This window comes from Diaphorina citri, unplaced genomic scaffold, assembly GCF_000475195.1.
Source record: "Diaphorina citri unplaced genomic scaffold, Diaci psyllid genome assembly version 1.1 scaffold359, whole genome shotgun sequence".
NCBI classification, from domain to species: domain Eukaryota; kingdom Metazoa; phylum Arthropoda; class Insecta; order Hemiptera; family Psyllidae; genus Diaphorina; species Diaphorina citri.
Window position 1 is genome coordinate 32,107 of NW_007377794.1, and position 20,581 is coordinate 52,687.

The 20,581-nt window shown below is 38.5% G+C and overlaps 2 protein-coding genes and 1 long non-coding RNA gene across 7 annotated transcripts in view; 2 read left to right on the forward strand and 1 right to left on the reverse strand.

The window, feature by feature from the left end:
• Positions 1-12,669, reverse strand: part of LOC103507998 (guanine nucleotide-binding protein subunit gamma-e) — a 20,098-nt gene extending 7,429 nt beyond the window's left edge. Inside the window, exons 1-2 of one of the 4 annotated variants that reach the window (XM_026822722.1) lie at positions 12,652-12,669; positions 3,463-3,596 (exon numbers count right to left, since the gene is read on the reverse strand). The gene's annotated coding sequence lies outside the window, so the exon portion shown is untranslated. Of the gene's footprint in view, positions 1-3,103; positions 3,290-3,462; positions 3,634-4,540; positions 4,559-12,651 lie in introns of those variants that run through there. The other 3 variants (XM_026822723.1, XM_017443566.2, XM_017443567.2) reach the window with 3 other exon arrangements.
• On the forward strand, positions 789-14,543 carry LOC103508007 (lysophospholipid acyltransferase 7). 2 transcript variants are annotated; one of them, XM_026822721.1, is made up of 7 exons: positions 789-1,135; positions 2,194-2,480; positions 7,429-7,583; positions 8,180-8,394; positions 8,627-8,815; positions 13,424-13,565; positions 14,044-14,543. In XM_026822721.1, exons 1-7 carry the CDS (start codon positions 927-929, stop codon positions 14,290-14,292), a joined length of 1,446 nt encoding a protein of 481 aa, XP_026678522.1. In that variant the 5' UTR covers positions 789-926; the 3' UTR covers positions 14,293-14,543. The 2 variants fall into 2 exon arrangements, with proteins under 2 accessions (XP_026678522.1, XP_026678521.1); XM_026822720.1 differs by lacking the exon at positions 789-1,135 and adding an exon at positions 1,420-1,749.
• LOC103507997 lies at positions 5,852-7,236 on the forward strand. Its single transcript, XR_541288.3, has 3 exons — positions 5,852-6,370; positions 6,744-6,929; positions 7,201-7,236. It is a non-coding gene; the product is annotated as an uncharacterized LOC103507997 (long non-coding RNA).
• Positions 14,544-20,581: the final 6,038 nt, after the last annotated feature.

Here is a 20,581-nt window from a genome sequence, read left to right on the forward strand (position 1 = left end):
CACCCCTTCCTTTTTTTTTTTTTTTTTTTTTTTTTTTTTTATTCTCTTCACAGCATTTTCCTTTTTCTGAAGCTCGTTTCCCCTCTTTTGGCGCTATAGCGCTTGTTCTAAAATCGCGCGCCTTCGAAATTTTGGTTCCGTTTCTGAAAGGAAAATAGGTAGGTACCTAAAACTCTTACCTAGTAAAGGGAGTAAAAAAAAGGGTCCCCTCCCCTAAATACGGCCCTAGCCCAGCCTACCTTATGTCTATTCCCAAGTCAAATCTTATTCAAATGGATTACGTTTGCGCTGTGAGCCTAGGAGTTTTGTGATAACCTGGCTATTAGAGGTGCCCTAGCTTGTGATAAGGCAGTGATTACAAAATAATACTGTGTATTAGACAGTCACATGGGAAGGTAAAATGTAATTAGAAGGAAATTTATTACAACATATAGGTACGTACCTAATACTAGGTATGATGAGAAAAACTTTACTGTTTAGGTAGGAGTTGGTAATTCACAAGGTACTACCACTGGAAAATATATGTATTTTCCAGTGGTCTGTTTCCCAAAAGGATAGTGTAGGTACCTAAAGTTTAAAATTACCTCATTTACCTATCTACCTACGCACCCATTTTCGGACCTAAAAAATTCTAGCGTGATCAAAGAAAAATTTTGAATTCGCGCTCAAAACCCGAGAGGTTTACCAATCTGAAAATTTCTCCGTTGGGTTGGCTAAACTGAAGCGCGTTTTATTGAGGCGCGAAATTTCAAAAAATATCCATTATCAGTTTGTTTACAAAAATAGCAGTGATTAGAAACCAGAAAAATTTCCGTGGGACCTTCACATATTTTTTTTATTCTTGTTAAATCATCCATCAAATAGGTCTCAAGATCATCTCTTTAAAAGGAGCTATTCTTTTTCAATCAGATATGTGAAATGTCATCATGGATTTTAATGATGTCCTTTATTTGTTGGTGTTAATATTCAGTGTTTGTTTCGGGAAATATGTCACTCAAATTACCGATGTTGACAAGAAGCAGAGAGTGTGTACTTTGGCAGGATTCTGTATTGTTCTTGTGACTGCAAGAACGCAATGTGTTTATTCAATAGGATTGGTGGCTGTGAATGCATTCATAATTTTGAAAATCAGGAGGTGAATGTATTAGTTTTTTATCCAGATAAAACCAATTTATTAGGCAGTCATCCAATCCAGCTGAGTCGTTTTTTAATGCACAAATTCACTGTGAAAATAGATTGCAATCTATGTGCCAATAATACAGGTACTTAGGTAGGCAACCTCCACAGCTGAGTGGGTATCACCCTAGGTTTGCACTCCAGACATCCTGGGTTTGATCCCTTTTGAAATGATGAAGTTTCTTTTCCAGCTCTGTGCTGAGAGTTTATTTGATCAGCTGCAGTGGTGGTATTAAACCAGAAAAATTTCCGTGGGACCTTCACATATTTTTTTTATTCTTGTTAAATCATCTATCAAATAGGTCTCAAGATCATCTCTTTAAAAGGAGCTATTCTCTTTCAATCAGCTATGTGAAATGTCATCATGGATTTTAATGATGTCCTTTATTTGTTGGTGTTAATATTCAGTGTTTTTTTCGGTAAATATGTCGCTCAAATTACCAATGTTGACAAGAAGCAGAGAGTGTGTACTTTGGCAGGATTCTGTATTGTTCTTGTGACTGCAAGAACGCAATGTATTTATTCAATAGGATTGGTGGCTGTGAATGCATTCATAATTTTGAAAATCAGAAGGTGAGTGTATTAGTTTGTTATACAGATAAAACCAATTTATTAGACAGTCATCCAATCCAGCTGAGTGGTTTTTTAATGCACAAATTCACTATGAAAATAGATTGCAATCTATGTGCCAATAATACAGGTACCTACTCAGGTGGGCAACCTCCACAGCTGAGTGGTGAGTGGGTATCACCCTAGGTTTGCACTCCAGATATCCTGGGTTTGATCCCTTTTGAAATGATGAAGTTTCTTTTCCAGCTCTGTGCTGAGAGTTTATTTGATCAGCTGCAGTGGTGGTATTACCAGTGTGAAAGGATGAATGATAAATGGTAAATGATTGTAAATGCGGCTTTAGTTAGGTAATTCTGAGGTACCAATAAAAGTTGTGGAGAGGCTCTTGTTTCACTAAATGCAAATCAATTTGTTCAAAGTAAAGATAAAAAATTATTTTTGTTTCAGATTCTCTCTAGTACTCACATTTGTGTTCAGTTTTGTGCTTCTCATTCTGTTACGTTACTATCAATGCTTGTCAGGGCACAGTAACCTCATCCAAATGATGTTGACACTCAAGTTGATTGGCCTCTCATATGAGTTACATGACAATCAACAGCTCCTGAGTGAAATCAACAGCTGTCATAGGGATTTGGACACAGCAGAAAATTTGCAATATTTGCTTTTGCCACATAGTGAAATTAGTCTCATTAATATTGTACATTATTGTTTTTGTTATGTGGGTGTGCTCACTGGTAAGTTTTTTTTTTTTTTTAAACTGGGCTAAGAGAAAGTTTTACTCTGCTTGGTATTTATATCCTTATATATCTCTTAGAAAACAGGATAGATATAGGTAGAAGTGTTTAAAATTAAAAAATAATAATAATAAAATGAACTTCACCATATCCTGTAGGTATGTGGATGTATTGTGTTTACTCTGCCAAAGTTTTTAGTAGGCAGGGTTTTTTTTTTATTTTTTAAAAAAAGACAAACACAGAGTTTCCTAGACCTAGATCCATTCTATTACTTTCCAACTCAAGTACATGATCAAATGGAAAATGATTGTAAATGCGGCTTTAGTTAGGTAATTCTGAGGTACCAATAAAAGTTGTGGAGAGGCTCTTGTTTCACTAAATGCAAATCAGATAATAATAGGTATTTTGCAAAAGGGGAAGGAGAAGGGGTTAAAATACTTGTAAGTATTCCAGAACTTGCCTCTGGTAGGTGGAAAGTGTAATGTTACCTACCTATAGGTAAGTTAGTCAGGTATATACCTAGGTGTAATACAATTCATAATAATTGTTATTATCTAACCTCTAACCTATCTACAGAATTGGTAAGTTTGTAGGCAGGTACATATTTTTCTTAGTTGACTTACCGAATTAAAAACAACTTTTTTTTCTGCAATTTCAGGCAAATCCCTCCAATCAAATCAACTAACGGACGAACAAACCTCAAATCAACTGAACGAACAAATCTATCAACTAAGCAAAATTTACAGAGTACCCACTACCCAAGTTACCTAGTTTCTACTTGTACCAGTGTACACTACACTATCTACCACTACACTAAACACGAGTTTGCGGCGACAACAACGAAATATCGCCGTTTCGCCCCACAAAGTTCCCACGTAAGTTCCTTCACGCTACAAAAAAAAAAAAAAAAAAAAAAAAAAAAAAAAAAAAAAAAAACAAGCATTCGAAATGGCCATCACATCACGTAAACAATAATTGTTACCTGTTCCAAAATATCCGAAAAATGTTCTGCCCCTATGCGTGACCTTGTAGGCAGATTTTCCGAAGGGCTTTAAGGGCTTTTTTTCTTCTGATGTATTTTCACTGGTAGGCTATAAGGGGTCTGACGGGAAACTGCTGTAATGATGAAGGAAAGTACGGACTGCACGAAAGCCATACAACTGATGAGAACAAGCTTTCGAAAAAACTAAACTACCTATACAATAAGCTATTTTCTTACTCGAATTTTGCTAGTCTAGGGGGCACGGTTACTGAACATAGTAGGTAGCCTAGTGGTAAAACTTGCTTGTCTTAGAGAAGGTTTCGGGTTTGATGCCCACCATTGCTGTAAAATTTGCTCTCTCTTTTTTTTTTTTTTTGTTTTTTTTTTCTGGAATTTTCTCATTCTAGAGGGCACGGTTTGTCGACTGGTTATGCGTTTGTTCTGCAGAAGATCCCGAATTTGATGCTGACCATAGCCCCAAAAAATTATAAAATTCGATTGCGAATAGGTATTTCAACGTTTTACTTTCCTGTGTTCTCGTGTTTGACCAGCTTTGATGGGAAATATTGTGTCTCTTCTCGCCCTATCTGATGAGAGGTACATTAAAGGGGCGAGGTTAACACCTGAAGCGTTCTTTACACCTAACCCAGAGAGAGCTCCATTATTATGATCAAATAAACCATTTATTCTCACGGCGGTTCGTAAATTAAAAATATAAATAAATATATGTCTCGCTGGGGATTGAACCAGAGGACCTTGAACACTGAGTCTTCGAGGAAGATACCTATTTACTACTATGACAGTGCAAGCTTGTGCAAGTTCAAATCTGTGCCCAGCGAAAAAAACAAAATGGAAATTTATATTATTGAATAAAAAAGTTAGTTTTAACCCCTGAAGTACTTACTTACCAGTGGCAAGTTTTTTTGCACAAAAAGCTCTAAAGCTTAGCACACTTTACTGCTTTTATTTATTTTTTTTTTAATACCTACCTATTTATATTTTATTAAATTTAAATAATAATAAAACAGGTTATTATCTATCTATATTATTTTTACAACAATCTAGTGGAGGTACCTACACCCGAAATCTTTACGCTAAACGTAACACATTCTGTTTGGGAATAACTGTCAGAAAACTGGAACCGTAAGTAAAGTAAGATAATAAACTAATAACTCACTACTCACTATTGTAAAAAAACTCAACACTCAGTGCCTTAATTCCTACATGCCTATCCTATATAAAGTACCTATAACTTATGTTGTACCTATTATACCTACCTTCAGGGCCGTTTAGATGGGGGTTCACCTGGCCCCATTTGCTCAGGGCCGGGGGACTCCTCAATGAGGGCCCGGAGCAGTTTCCTAATTTAGCTGAAACTAACCTAGTATGAGTACATATATCTTTTAACCGTACCTATTTTCCTTCGTTGTTGTTGTTGTTATTTTGTTGTTGTTTATGTATTTTCTTTTGTTGTTTTTTTTTTTTTTTTTTTTTTTGCCCATCACTTCCTTATTTTTTTTTATTCTCTTCACAGCATTTTCCTTTTTCTGAAGCTCGTTTCCCCTCTTTTGGCGCTATAGCGCTTGTTCTAAAATCGCGCGCCTTCGAAATTGGTTCCGTTTCTGAAAGGAAAATAGCTATACCTACCTAAAACTCTTTTCGAAAGGAGGGGCACATCACTGTTTTTATCAGACCTTGGGCCCGGCTGGGCTGTAAATGGCCCTGTCGATGGGGGGGGGGCTACACCAAATTTTCAGAGTCTGGCATATACCTAGTAAATGGAGTAAAAAAAAGGGCCCCCTCCCCTAAATACAGCCCTGGCCCAGCCTACCTTATGTCTATTCCCAAGTCAAATCTTATTCAAATGGATTACGTTAGCGCTCTGAGCCTAGGAGTTTTCTGATAACCTGGCTATTAGAGGTGCCCTAGCTTGTGATAAGGCGGTGATTACAAAATAATACTGTGTATTAGACAGTCACATGGGAAGGTAAAATGTAATTAGAAGGAAATTTATTACAACATATAGGTACGTACCTAATACTAGGTATGATGAGAAAAACTTTACTGTTTAGGTAGGAGTTGGTAATTCACAAGGTACTACCACTGGAAAATATATGTATTTTCCAGTGGTCTGTTTCCCAAAAGGATAGTGTAGGTACCTAAAGTTTAAAATTACCTCATTTACCTATCTACCTACGCACCCATTTTCGGACCTAAAAAATTCTAGCGTGATCAAAGAAAAATTTTGAATTCGCGCTCAAAACCCGAGAGGTTTACCAATCTGAAAATTTCTCCGTTGGGTTGGCTAAACTGAAGCGCGTTTTATTGAGGCGCGAAATTTCAAAAAATATCCATTATCAGTTTGTTTACAAAAATAGCAGTGTATCTATTCACTAATTTAACTCATACTCTTTCAATCCCCCCCCCCACCCTCACTACTCACCTCTGACATTTGTCACACCAACATACCGGAGTTCCAACATCAGACGGTATCCAGCCCCAAGACTCCACTGCAAGAGACCTCGTCAACAACATCTCCGGACACCCCTCTCGCGCCTGGATCAAACCCATCAAAATCGTATAGAAACATTTAAATCGTATAGAAACAATTAAACGAACAAATGAATCAGCTCCATAAAAGACTATAATTATTACACCGTAATATAAATAAAAAGTTACATGTGCGTGCTATAATAAAACTGTTAATAATAATCGCGGCGTTCGCACTTCGCAGCAACTAGATTTTACTAAAAAAAGTTTTATTATTTTGTCATTTTAATAAAAATATCACGAAAAAATAGTAAAGATGGTTAAAATAGTGTACCTGTTTGTGAGTAGTGATATAAATTTTGGTGTATTGAAAATTATTGGTGAATTAGACCCACCGTGAACCTTCTGTGAAAGATTGGTAAGATTACAACAACAAGGAAGCTGTAAAAAATCTAAACAGTTTTCCTTTTTTCCCAACTATCAAGATTCTAGACTAGATGAACAAAAATAATCTCTGGTTGACTCAATCATTGCATTTTGGTTACACAGAATTTGATGTTAACAACATTCAGTCTCATGTAAAAATGCAATCCAAAATAAATAAATAAATAAAAATATCCAATCACTGCTCTAATTGTGAAAACCCCTTCTTGCATTTAACCTAACCCTATAATAACACTGGTCACTGCTTGTTTGTGCCAGTTCCTTTGGTAGCAATATTCCACGGACGTGACTTCTGCGCAAGTACCGATTAAAATAATAATTATCTACTTCATTTCTCAATGTTATAGGTTCTGATTCACTATCCTCACAAGAAAGAAAATGAGATCTCAATATTGAACATAAACCAAGAAATCACAGCTCTGTGTGCCGGAAAATTAAATCCAAATGACGAGAAAGATATTCTGGCTGTTGGAACCCCAAATAGTATTCTAGCTTATCATATTGATAATAATAGTGACTTATTCTATGCTGAAGTAAGTATACTAAGTACATTGTAGTCCATATTAAATAAATGTCACACACCTGATTACTGCTCAACTCATGAACTCACACACAGTGGGTACCTACCTATTTAAAGACTCACACCTCATTAAAAATTAACTTTTTCTCTGGTATACCATTCATGGATAACTTCAATGACAATGATCAGCCATATTTAGGTTTCAAATTTACCTAATACAAGATGGTCAAAAAGCTGTGATACTTTTTTAAGATTTATTAACGTAAAGTTATGTTCTCTTTTAGGTGCCAGATGGAGTCAATTCTATTGTCATAGGAAAATTAGGCACCCGTTCAGAACCTCTGTTGTTTATTGGAGGAAATTGTTCAATACAGGGCTTTGATTGGAAGGGCAATGAAGTAGCAGGGTTTTTTTTTTTTTTTTTTTTTTTCAAAAGACAAACACAGAGTTTCCTAGATCTAGATCCATTCTATTACTTTCCAACTCAAGTACATGATCTATTTCCATTCCAGGTCCTTACTACAAGTATCAAACCTACTTGGATCTATTCAACCCAAGAATCAATCAGAGCTCACACTCCAATATTTTGGCTGTTTTCACAAGACTGAAATATTTACCCTTCTATGTCACTGTGTTCCTTTGTCTGAGTTATTTTTATTCTGTTCAAGTAAGTTATTTCTAAGTAAAAAAAAAAAATAATAAAAATAAAATCAATTCAATCCTAGCCTAACCCAGTACATAACCACAATCTAAATCAGGTGGCGACCAAAGGCTGCATTACCAGTGTAGAAAGATAAAGATCAGCCTCTCAATCAGCCCTGGGGTGATTGCTTTGGGCTGACATTTGGTTTTGGCTACATTTCTTTTTTTTTACAAGTGGATGCCCTTTGCACTCAACCTTTGCTATTTTTTCTTTGGCAAGGAAAAATTCAAGTTGGTCTACTCTCTGTTTAAAGTCCTCCAGCTAGACAAAAGGAGGCACTTAGTAATGCTGTGATAACCCTTTAATGCATAGTGTTGTAATTCTGCAACACACAATTCTGCAACATTTTATAGGTAGGTAGGTACTATCCAAAAAGCTGTGAAAATTTCCAGTGTTACTTGATTTTAAACCCTTTAATGCATAGTGTTGTAATTATTCTGCAACACACAATTCTGCAACATTTTATAGGTAGGTAGGTACTATCCAAAAAGCTGTGAAAATTTCCAGTGTTACTTGATTTTATTTTTGATTGACTTGATTTTATTTCTTTCTCATTCCAGTATGTACTGGATGACAGCTTTTACTCCGCCCATACCTGTCTGTATCGGTGGTGGTATTCACTCCCTGTGTTCTTCACATTCAAGTTCCGTCTCTACATTGGCCTTCTGCTGTCAGAGGCTGTGGCTATAATGGTCGGCCTGGGAGCCTATCCTGGCTTCACTGACAGCAGGCCAGGCCAAGGACCAACAGCCAATGTGATAGCTTTCAGAAAAATGTGAGTTTTAAGGTAGAAACACACTATCATCACGTCACGTCACATGACGTGATAGTAGTTTAGCTGTCCTGAACGAAGTCCTGAGAAATTCGGTCCGTTTTTAAGTTTTTTTAAAACTAAATACTGATGCTTCCAGTCATAGTCAAGTCATAAAATTTAGCATAGTAAATGAGATCGACATTTATGACGAGCATTTATGTTTAAAACAATTAAAATTCATCCTCTTTTTCAGAGCTTTAGGGGAGAGCGAGTTTCAACCCTGTCAGCGAGACTGCATAGATTTCAACACCGTGTATAGTATTCACATTGGAGGAGTGGAAACTGAGCCTACTCTAAAGCGAACTATTAAACTGTGGAACACCACGGTGCAGTATTGGATGTACCAGAACGTCTACAGACGAGTTACCGAAAGAAAACTGAGGTAAAGTAATCTATATGTATAAATAAAATTGTAGATTTTTAGGTAGGACATTAAACATAGAGCTGAATCCTCCTCATCTGAAACTTAGCTGAGTAGCTGAAGTTTGTGTCGACTGAGGAGGAAACAGCTCAGGAATGTACTGAGCAATGTACAGATTTGTCTGCACATTGCTTATCTAAAACTACCTATACAATAAGCTATTTACTTACTCGAATTTTGCTAGTCTAAGGGGCACGGTTACTGAACATAGGTAGCCTAGTGGTAACTTGCTTGTCTTAGAGAAGGTTTCGGGTTTGATGTGCTATAGAAAATTTGCTCTCGTTTTTTTTTTTTTTTTTTTTTTTTTTTTTTTTTTTTTTTTGTTTATATCATTAGCATGGTTTGTTTATTTTCTCTTGGGTCGGGGCTTGGCTAGGGTCGAGGGTTGGGGCTCCGTTGTGGAGGCCTTGTGCCTAGGCTTACGTATGAGGCACATGTCACCAATCCATAGGTGCGTAGGTATTAGGTATCATTCACCCTATTTTGCCGATTTAAGAAGCTATAAGTATTACAGATGGACAAGATGGCGGCTAAATAAGACGAATAAATTAATTTTCCCCTGACCGGGCAATTTCAGGACTGTGGGGACTACAGGAAATGGATACTCACTCTCGTGGGAGAGGATGGGCTCTGTCAGCATTGTGGTGAACCTGACGGTTTTTCAAAATGGCGGCTAAAAAAGAGGTTTTCTTACAATATCTCGTTTCCGGTAATTTCTTTTTATAAACGATGAATACGGTTTGTCGACTGGTTATGCGTTTGTTCTGCAGAAGATCCCGAATTTGATGCTGACCATAGCCCCCAAAAAAATCATTAAATTCGATTGCGAATAGGTATTTCAACGTTTTACTTTCTGTTGTTCTCGTGTTTGACCCAGCTTTTGAGTGGGAAAAAATATTGTGTCTCTTCTCGCCCATCTGATGAGAGGTACATTAAGGGCGAGGTTAACACCCGAGACGTTCTTTACCACCTAACCCAGAGAGCTCCATTATTATGATCAAATAAACCCATTTATTCTCACAGGGTCGCAATTAAAAAATAATAAGTATATGTCTCGGCTGAGATTGAACCAGAGGACCTTGACAACTGAGTCTTCGAGGAAGATACCTATTTACTATGACAGTGCAAGCTTTGTGCAAGTTCAAATCCTGCCCATACGTGTTTGTATCGGTGGTGGTATTCACTCCCTGTATTCTTCACATTCAAGTTCCGTCTCTACATTGGTCTCTTGCTGTCAGAAGCCGTGGCCATAATGGTCGGCCTGGGAGCCTATCCTGGCTTCACTGACAGCAGGCCAGGCCAAGGACCAACGGCCAATGTGATAGCTTTCAGAAAAATGTGAGTTTTAATGTAGAAACATACTATCATCACGTCACGTCACATGACGTGATAGTAGTTTAGTTGTCCTGAACGAAATTACCTACAATATTATGGGAAAACTTTGAACTACAACTTTCTGACGAAAGTACCTACAATATTATGGAAACCTTGAACTACATCTTTCGGACTCCCCATGAGCTCACGTGGCGTGACGTGATGATAGTGTGTTTCTACCTTTATTCTTTCTAATAATAATTTACTATCATGAAATTTTTAATTGCTCTTATTGAGCGCTTTTAAAACTATGGCCTTGAATAGCGGCCAAACCGTACATTTCTTGAAACCGGTTTCTAGGAGACATTTGATCTACGTAATGTATCGAATCTCTGTGGAAAGTTTGAGCGAGCTAGGGCTTTTGAGCTTTTTCATAAATAGCAAAATTTGAAGTCCCGAGAAATTCGGTCCATTTTTAAGTTTTTTTAAAGCTAAATACTGATGCTTCGAGTCCAAGTCAAGTCATAAAATTTAGCTTAGTAAATTAGAGCGACATTTATGTTTAACACAATTAAAATGCATCCTCTTTTTCAGAGCTTTAGGGGAGAGCGAGTTTCAACCCTGTCAGCGGGACTGCATAGATTTCAACACCGTGTATAGTATTCACATTGGAGGAGTGGAAACTGAGCCTACTCTAAAGCGAACTATTAAACTGTGGAACACCACGGTGCAGTATTGGATGTACCAGAACGTCTACAGACGAGTTACCGAAAGAAAACTGAGGTAAAGTAATCTATACCCAAAGTAATCGCCCGAGTTAGGGCTGATTGAGAGGCTGGCGAAAAACGCCGACCCTGTCTTTAAACGGGAAAAGGCGAAGAAAAAGAAGAATAAGGTTTAACTAGATTTCGTAGATTCTTGTAATCTTAACCCATCTTTTGGGGCTGTTTGCACCTACACCTAAGCCTCAGGGTGGGCTTTTTGTGTATGGACTTAAGCTGATTCCTAACTGAGCTAGAACATCCGTCTGACCTTTAGACTTTTGAATGGATTATGCAGTTTCTTCAAAGATTTCGAACGCAATTTCATGTCTTCTGGCAGTTTCATTTGTCCATACACTGTGGGTTTTAAGTCAGCTATGTGTGATACATTCCTAGATTTCCTAGGGTGTATCATGCTCATGATTTATAAACAGGGAGTAGGCCAGCTTAGTCTGGCTGAGGGACTATAAATAGGGAGTAGACCAGCTTAGTCTGGCTGAGGGACTATAAATAGGGAGTAGACCAGCTTAGTCTGGCTGAGGGACTATAGACAGGGAGTAGACCAGCTTAGTCTGACTGGGCGACTATAAACAGGGAATAGACCAGCTTAGTCTGGCTGAGGGACTATAAACAGGGAGTAGACCAGCTCAGTCTGGCTGAGGGACGTTAAACAGGGAGTAGACCAGCTTAGTCTGGCTGGGGGACTATAAGTAGGGAGTATACCCGCCTGAATTTCCCTTGCTAGAGAAATAGCAAAGGTTGAGTGCGAAGGGCACCCACTCGTAAAATTTGTAGCCAAAACCAAATGTCAGCCCAAAGTAATCACCCTAGTTAGGGCTGATTGAGAGGCTGGTGATAAACGCCGACCCCGTCTTTAAACGGGAAAAGGCGAAGAAAAAGAAAAATAAGGTTTAATTAGATTTCGTAGATTCGTATAAGCTTAACCCATCTTTTGGGGCTGTTTGCCCTTACTCCTAAGCCTCAGGGTGGGCTTTTTGTGTATGGAGTCAAGTTGATTCCTAACTCAGCTAGAAGATCCGGCTGACCTTTAGACTTTTGAATGGATTATGTAGTTTCTTCAAACATTTCGAACGCAATTTCATGTCTTCTGACAGTTTCATTTGTCCATACACTGTGGGGTTTAAGTCAGCTATGTGTGATACATTCCTAGATTTCCTAGGGTGTATCATGCTCATGATTAATTCACCGGGTATGGAGTTGATATTCATTGTAGCCAAAATCAAATGTCAGCCCAAAGTAATCGCCCTAGTTAGGGCTGATTGAGAGGCTGGCGAAAAACGCCGACCCCGTCTGTACACGGGACAAGGCGAAGAAAAAGGAGAATAAGGTTTAACTAGATTTCGTAGATTCTTGTAAGCTTAACCCATCTTTTGGGGCTGTTTGCCCCTACACCTAAGCCTCAGGGTGGGCTTTTTGTGTATGGACTTAAGCTGATCCCTAACTCGGCTAGAAGATCCGGCTGACCTTTAGACTGTACTTAGTGGAACATGAAAAGATTGTTGGAAAAAGAAAGCAATCAATAAATCTATTATTATTATTATACTTTTGAATGGATTATGTAGTTTCTTCAAAGATTTCGAACGCAATTTCATGTCTTCTGACAGTTTCATTTGTGGGTTTTAAGTCAGCTATGTGTGATACATTCCTAGATTTCCTAGGGTGTATCATGCTCATGATTAATTCACCGGGTATGGAGTTGACACCCGAAATCTTTATGCTAAACGTAACACATTCTGTTTGGAATAACTGTCATAACTGGAATGATAAGTAGGTAATAAACTAATAACTCACTAGTGTAAAAAAACTCAATGCCTAATTCCTACATGCCTACTATAAAGTACCTATATAACTTATGTTGTACCTATTATACCTACCTTCAGGGCCGTTTAGATGGGAGGCTCACCCGGCCCCATTTGCTCAGGGCCGGGACTCCTCAATGAGGCCCGGAGCAGTTCCTAATTTAGCTGAAACTATAGTTTCATAGTAGGTACATATTTTGACCGTACCTATTTTCCTTCGTTGTTTTTTTTTTTATTATTATTTTTTTAAAATTTTTTTTGCCCATCACTTCCTTATTTTTTTTTTAGTAATCTATATGTATAAATAAAATTGTAGATTTTTAGGTAGGACATTAAACATAGAGCTGACTCCTCCTCGTCTGAAACTTCAGCTGAGTAGCTGAAGTTTGTGTCGACTGAGGAGGAAACAGCTCAGGAATGTACTGAGCAATGTACAGATTTGTCTGCACATTGCTTAGAATCGTGAATTTTTTACCTACCCTAACCCAACCCGACCTAACCTATTCGTGGATTGTTCGCGCTATTTTTGGTTTGTTCGTGGCATCCGCGGATTGTTCGTGGTTTTCGCGGTTCGTTTCCTTGAGTTATTATAAAATCCGTACTGGGCGGGATTCGAACCCGTGACCAAGCTTATACAACATATTGATAACTGATAATGTGTTCGTTTCCTCCAGAATCCCCCTGGTCTTCTTCATCTCCGCTCTATGGCATGGACTACATAGCGGTTATTATTTGAGCATTTGCTACATGCCCGTGTATTTGTACATAGAGGACTTATATGCAAACAAACTGCGAAACTTGTTTCACAATAAAACGGTAAGTATATACCTACATATCTACCTACCTACCTACATACCTATAGAATACATAGTGCTCTATTTAGGTTGTCGAGGTAGGACAGGTTGGTATTTTTTATTTATTTATTATCATTATTTTTTTAAGAGGTTTGACAGAGGGAACTGTAATTGCTAAGGTCTTATCGTCCCGAAATCGAAGAGAAAAGGAAGACAAGGTAGGAGAAAACCAGCCGTTCCGAGAAACAACTTTATCCCATCAGCATAAAATCCGCTCTGGGCGGGAATCGAACCCGTGACCTAGCGCTTACAAGGCAGAAGAGCTACCAACCAAGCCAACTAGGCTGGCAACATATAATTCAAATAAAAAGAGTGGGTGACTTGACGTACCTACTATCATTGTAGTCAAATGCTCAAACTCGGTTGAGGATAAAATTCTATTCAGTCCTATGCGAGCAGTATCAATAAGCACTATTATAATTTCTTTCTCTCTCCCTCAGTGGCCGTCTTGTTTAAACGCCCTTCTCTTCGTCTCCAAAACCGTCACCTCTTCGTCTCTCTGTATGTGCTTCGTCCTCCTCAACCTCTCTTCCATCGGGCGTTACTTCGTCTCCATCTACTTCTTGCCGTTCCTACTGCACGCCGTCATCTATTTGGGAGGTAAGTACGTCGCCAGCCAGACCGTCAAAACGTCGCCTTATAGATTGACCAACAATAATAATAGTCTTTGTCTGAAGAAAACGTCCTGATACCGTTAGTCTTCCAGCCACTTACTATCAGGTAGACCTGATCAGGTGTTAGAGTCAGATCTACCTATTAGTGTGTGTCCTCATCAGGTATGAGGTAGACCTGACTGACATTCGGATATTTTCAGCTGTACCTGTCAGGTCTACCTGATAGTGTGTGTGCTCATCAGGTGTATCTCTCAGGTCTACCTGATACCGTTAGTCTTCATAAGGTTCTTCTTGAAATGCTTGAGTCTTCGTATAATATGTATATGCATAAAGACCACTAGTACGCATAAAGACAACTAGTATGCATAAAGACGGCTGGTACGCATAAAGACGTCTAGTATGCATAAAGACGACTAGTACTCTTAAAGATAACTAGTACTCTCAAAGTCGACTGGTACTCTGAAAGACGACTGGTACTCTGAAAGACGACTAGTACACCTAAAGACCACTGGTAGGTACGCATACGCACTAGTACGCCTAATGACAACTGATAAGCATAAAGATGATACACACCAAATCCCGTAAGCATAAACACATAAAATACATAAGTAAGATTGACTTGAATCTTGCTCGAAAGGTCTTGGATGGATCAGATTTTTTTGACGTTTTTGCACTAAAAGCATGTACATAAAAATAATTTACTCCTATTTACCTATTTGTACCTATTTTATTTGTATAAGTAAGATTGACTTGAATCTTGCTCGAAAGGTCTTGGATGGCAATAGAATATTCCATCAGATTTTTTTGACGTTTTTGCACTAAAAGCATGTACATAAAAATAATTTACTCCTATTTACCTATTTGTACCTATTTTATTTGTAAAGGTTGATATAGTGGACTAAATCGAAATGTAATAGGAACAGAATCACAGATCTTAAGGTGTGTCCACACATAGTCGACCGGCCGTCGATTGACGTCGATCCACATCGATTCACAAGAGATCCTTATAGATTCACAATAAATTTACATCGATTGACGGTCGATCGACGGTCGATATGTGTGGACACATCTTTAGAACATTGAATCTCGAGCTCAATAAACATTTCAGCTGAATCCTCCTTGTCTAAAACTTTAGCAAAATAGCTAAAGTTTTTGTCGACTGAGGAGGAAACAGATCAGGTCTATGGCAATTTTTTTTCTTAGATCTTCTTTCTTCTTATGACACCAAATTTCTTTCAAACTAGATAATTAGTTCATTTAAAAAAAATTAGCCAATCAGTTTGCTTGATTCAAGATTATTAATATTAATTCCCGGCTTTTAATTTCCAGGCGCTAACTCCATGATTAATTGTTCAGAAACCATCCACGAACGACGTTGTTTAACTTCAATGATTCGTCACTTCCCTAAAGTTTGCTGGGTTAAGCTCCTTCCACCTTGGTTTCCCAAAAGAAAAGTGGCCTCACCTATTCGATTTGTTTGTCTCAAGGTGTACGTTTATCTCCCAGATTCCCTACACTCGTCATATTTCCTTATCTTGCAGCGCTTAGCGGGCACTTGAAATCTCATTTCTTTACAAAACGTTAAGCAAACATTAGTTTATCAAGTACGAAAATATTTATACAGGGCTTTTTATTGGGCTGGATTAACCCGGGTGGTTCCTTTCGTAATCCGGTCATGAAAAAGGGAGATAACCTAATAAGATCTGACATGATAAGTGTTAATCCAAGGTGAATGATACCTAATACCTACGCACCTATGGATTGGTGACATGTGCCTCATACGTAAGCCTAGGCACAAGGCCTCCACAACGGAGCACCGACCCTCGACCCTGGCCAAGCCCCGACCCAAGAGAAAATAAACTAACCATGCTAATGATATAATGCATGTGAATAATATATGTAAGCTGCCTCAACGGAGCATTGACCATAGCTCTGACCATTGCCTCGACCCTTGCTGAAAATGAAGAAATTAAGCTGAGTATTTTTTTTAATTTATTTATTTTTTTTTTTCTGCAATGCCTTGCTGAAAATGAAGAAATTAAGCTGAGTATTTTTTTTAATTTATTTATTTTTTTTTTCTGCAATGGTCGGTTTCTAATCTTAAAAAATTCAAGTGTATCTAAAAAAGCGAGAGGTTCCACAGGCTCCGTTATGGACACACTGGTGTGAGGGTCGATGGTCTCGGCGCGGGTCGATGGTGGAGGGTCTAAACTAGGAGCAATAGTCCACGCTCTATGGTCATCGTTGTGGACGCCCACTAAGGGGGAGATTGTCCTCGTATGGACCAAAGGAGGTAAATTCCACCAAGATACTTTGATTTTGGGGAAAATAGTTCATAGTATGGACGCGTTTCAGGTGTTCACAAGAGGCCATATCAGTAGGCACATTATTCAACCCATAAAATAAACGAGACCTTGTTTAGACTGCTGGGGTAAAGGGACTTTCCAGTCTCCTTCGAGCAGGATAAACAAGGTATATTCTATTCTCTGTTTAGACTGCTGGGGTAAAGGGACTTTCCAGTCTCCTTCGAGCAGGATGAACAAGGTATATTCTATTCTAGACAGTCCAGAGAACCACTCATGGATGGATTTTGTATATGTAGGTAGTAAAGGGTCCGCGTTTAAGTTTGTCAATAAATAAATAGTCCAGCTCCTGCCTTGTCCAATACTTGTTAGTAATGCTCGTGTGTTTTCAGGTAAAGATTTCAATAAGGGTGTTGTAATGTGACGATATATACAAGTATTTGCATACTTTTTAGCTGCTAAATTACCATATTTGACGCGGTTTCTTTAATTAGACCAAATGTGGTGTAACATCTGCAGCCAGCTCATATCGCCTACGAACCTACATACGGGGTGTTCGACTCCTGGTGTTGGCAATAAAGTTTTATTTATTTTTTCTTCTTCTGGCTGCTGAAACCCTCCAATAATAAAGTTGTATGACCTACCCTAGCTGATGAGGAAATAATAAAATAATATGATTTTTTAAGAGGATGTTTTTTTCCGGCGCTAAGCCCGCTTATTGCTATATTGCTCCAGTCCTTGTATTTTATTGGTGTTTTGTAACTTGAGCTAAGTGTCCTCTGGCAATAAATGTTGCGCAAGAGATATTCCTGTGACTTTCTGTGCGTAAACGCATAGCAAGTCTTTTGCGCAATATTATCGCTAGTGTATTTGGCCGTCTAGATATATTGTCTTTGCGTGATAAATTTCAAATGGTCTCGGATTTGATAACACTAGAATAGAATAGACCTTGCTTATCCTGCTCGAATGAGATTTAAAAAGTCCCTTTACGCCAGCAGTCTAAACAAGGTCTCCATTTAATTTAATAACATAATAGAAAACTATGCTAGTGTAGTTGGCCCTCTAGAATTGCCTTTAAGTGAAACTTGACCCATCCTTTGGGGCATCCCCTACACTTAAGCCTCAGAGGGTTTTTTGTGTATAGATTCATAGATTCGTATATGCTTAACCCATCCGTTGAAAGTGAAACTAGTTAGCAGTTGACCGACTTGACCCTTTTCCTCGTTTGGAGATGTCCAAGTATATGACACTCTGTAAAAACATGAAGGTGTCAACTCTGTGATGATTTCATTAGAGATGTTTGTGTCCCGAGAGGTGTAATATATCGGGCCTTGGCGGCAGCAGGCTACGGCAAGTTCCACTACATCCTGGTGATATTTGGCGGCCTCCTATATGCCTACGCCGCCATTAGCATCACTGTACTGTCATTTGTATTGCCGTCAGCACAGTGTGATTTCGGTAGCTGCTGGGATAGGACTGAAAAGTCCCTTTACCCCCGCAGTCTAACCAAGGTCTAGTATATTTTGACATATTATGTATGCTCACACAGCTGATTTTTTTGCTTTATCTATTTTGAAGCCCTTTTCCCCTCTTTTGAAGAAAAATACGAATTTTAGTATCCAAAGTTAAAACTTGTGGGCGTCCCTTGTAGAGTATATCGGGCAGAGATATCAGTCTAAATTAGACCATGGCAAAATAGAAGTGTGGAAGACGGAAATTTGAATAGATGAAGCAGAAAACACCGCTAGGAAAAGAAAGGGACACACGGTTGATCCAATGGATATCATGCAGGTCCCGGGTTGCATTAGAGAGCGCAACCAAAATTATCGTCCCGTTAACTGCGCATGTGCAGAAACGAGCTTTCGACAAATAACGTTAAAGAATTCACTTTAACGGAACTCTAATTGCAAGCAATTTCCATATTTCAATAATCTTTTTACACTGGTAAATGCCGCCACTGGTCGCTACTGGATTAAAGTAGCTACTCAATTGTCCTCATGAGGTTGACTGCATCCCGCCGGTAGTCAAACCCGGGACCTAATTCTTTTCTTCCTCTTTTCTTCTTGTTCTTCAGTTTTTGTCTTGTCTTGGTCTCGATTTTCGTCCCTTCCAGTTTCTATATGTCGAGTAGGTCCCTGCTATTTAGAAATATGTCGAGATTAGAATATAATTCAGATTTCTGTCATCTCTGTCTCTGGCAGGTAATCACGTGCCTTCCTGACCTACACTTATTGGTTATTCCGTCTGAGTTACATATGGGTAATGGTCATTCCGCCTGTTAAGTTACAGATGGGTAACAAGGTACTTAGTATTTGATAAATTGATACTTCCGACTTCCTAAACAGTATCTGGTAATGATATTATGATTATGATAACAATGTATATAGACCGGTAGACAGTGACATGGATATAGGCACGACGTGTTAGGACGTATAGTCCGGGAGCTGACGAGCTTGAAAAGTTCCATGTTTGATCGTGGTTCCGTATAAAATTTAATAAAATTTCTAGTCGAACAAAGACTGTCGTAAAAAAAGAGTTTCACCAACATTTCCACATGATGTATTTTTCCTCCTTGAATTGAATATCTTTGTCTTTCAGGATATATTGAAGGGCCTAAAATCTTCTTATATCCCGCTTTTGGGGGAAAAGTCCTTCAAAACTACCGTCTATCAACTGTCTTTGGCCTTTCCTGTAAACTTATAATGTACCTACCTATACGAGACCTTGTTTAGACTGCTGGGGTAAAGGGACTTTTCTGTCTTATCCCAGCAGGATAAACGAGGTTTATTCTATTCTAACCTCATCGACTATTTGGTCCCCATTAACTTTAATCCATAGCACATTCTAAGCAACAGCAGCTACCGGTCTAAAATAGGCTAGTTCCTTTTGTTATGACAATATAGCGAGGTCGTCCACTAAACGATATTATAAGAGAGGTAAATCTTTCTTATATTATAAGAACAAGATCCATTCACTCATTCACATTTCACACACTGATCGCTCTATCTCGAGAACCACAACACCTAGCATTTCAAAAGTTTATCTTTAGAGGAAATTGATCTATGAAGGTGGGAAAAACCTGCCGAATCGGTTCGTGTAAAGATACACAGGCGTGCTTACTGGAACTTGGCCTGGCGCACTGCCGTGCGCTCAGATAAGAATTTTCTTCAGGGAAGTCACAACTTTGGGTCGGGGTTGTGTGTTTTTTTTTGTAACTATTGAGCTATTCGCTCTGAAAACTGATGGCGGATTTCACCAACTTTGTCCCTAACAACCTGTTAATAATAATAATAATAATAGACTCTTGTGTGGAAGGCAACCACTAGGCGAGGTTAACGCCGGAGGCGTTTTTTACCACCTAACCCTTAGAGCTCCATTATTATGTGGTCAAAATCTCAAATAAATTGGACGCGTTTCAGGTGTTCACAAGAGGCCATATCAGTAGGCACATTATTCAACCCTTAAAATAAACGAGACCTTGTTTAGACTGCTGGGGTAAAGGGACTTTCCAGTCTCCTTCGAGCAGGATAAACAAGGTATATTCTATTCTAGGCAGTCCAGAGAACCACTCATATATATTTTTAAGTTATCTTTTACAATTTTATCTTTAAATACTTTGGAATAGGATAAGTTAGGGTGGATTTTGTATATGTAGGTAGTAAAGAGTCCGCGTTTAAGTTTGTCAATAAATAAATAGTCCAGCTCCTGCCTTGTCCAATACTTGTTAGTAATGCTCGTGTGTTTTCAGGTAAACACTACGCTACCGAGGCATATGTTAGATTAACAGTCCTTCACAACAGGCTGTTACGTTTACAGGCCCTCTATATTGAAACAAATATTGGTGAAATCCACCCTCAGTTTGATATTTATTTTAATTGAACTTGTACACAACCATTCCCATTGTAGTAGATTCGTCACTGATCACCTATTATAGTTCGATAATCTCACACCTGAATGTGTGAATAACACCTAGGTTCAAAGTTAAGCATCTTGCCCAGATCAGTAACATTTATTTCACTCAACCAGTACCTATCTCTCCGGTCTCTAAGTATTATAGCTAT

Excerpts from the sequence above, each read along its gene's own strand:
- LOC103508007 (XM_026822721.1), top strand. The coding sequence starts at position 927 with ATGGATTTTAATGATGTCCTTTATTTGTTGGTGTTAATATTCAGTGTT. Across the intron at positions 8,816-13,423 it reads GTTACCGAAAGAAAACTGAG|AATCCCCCTGGTCTTCTTCA; the intron begins GTAAAGTAATCT and ends CGTTTCCTCCAG. Across the intron at positions 13,566-14,043 it reads ACTTGTTTCACAATAAAACG|TGGCCGTCTTGTTTAAACGC; the intron begins GTAAGTATATAC and ends TCTCTCCCTCAG.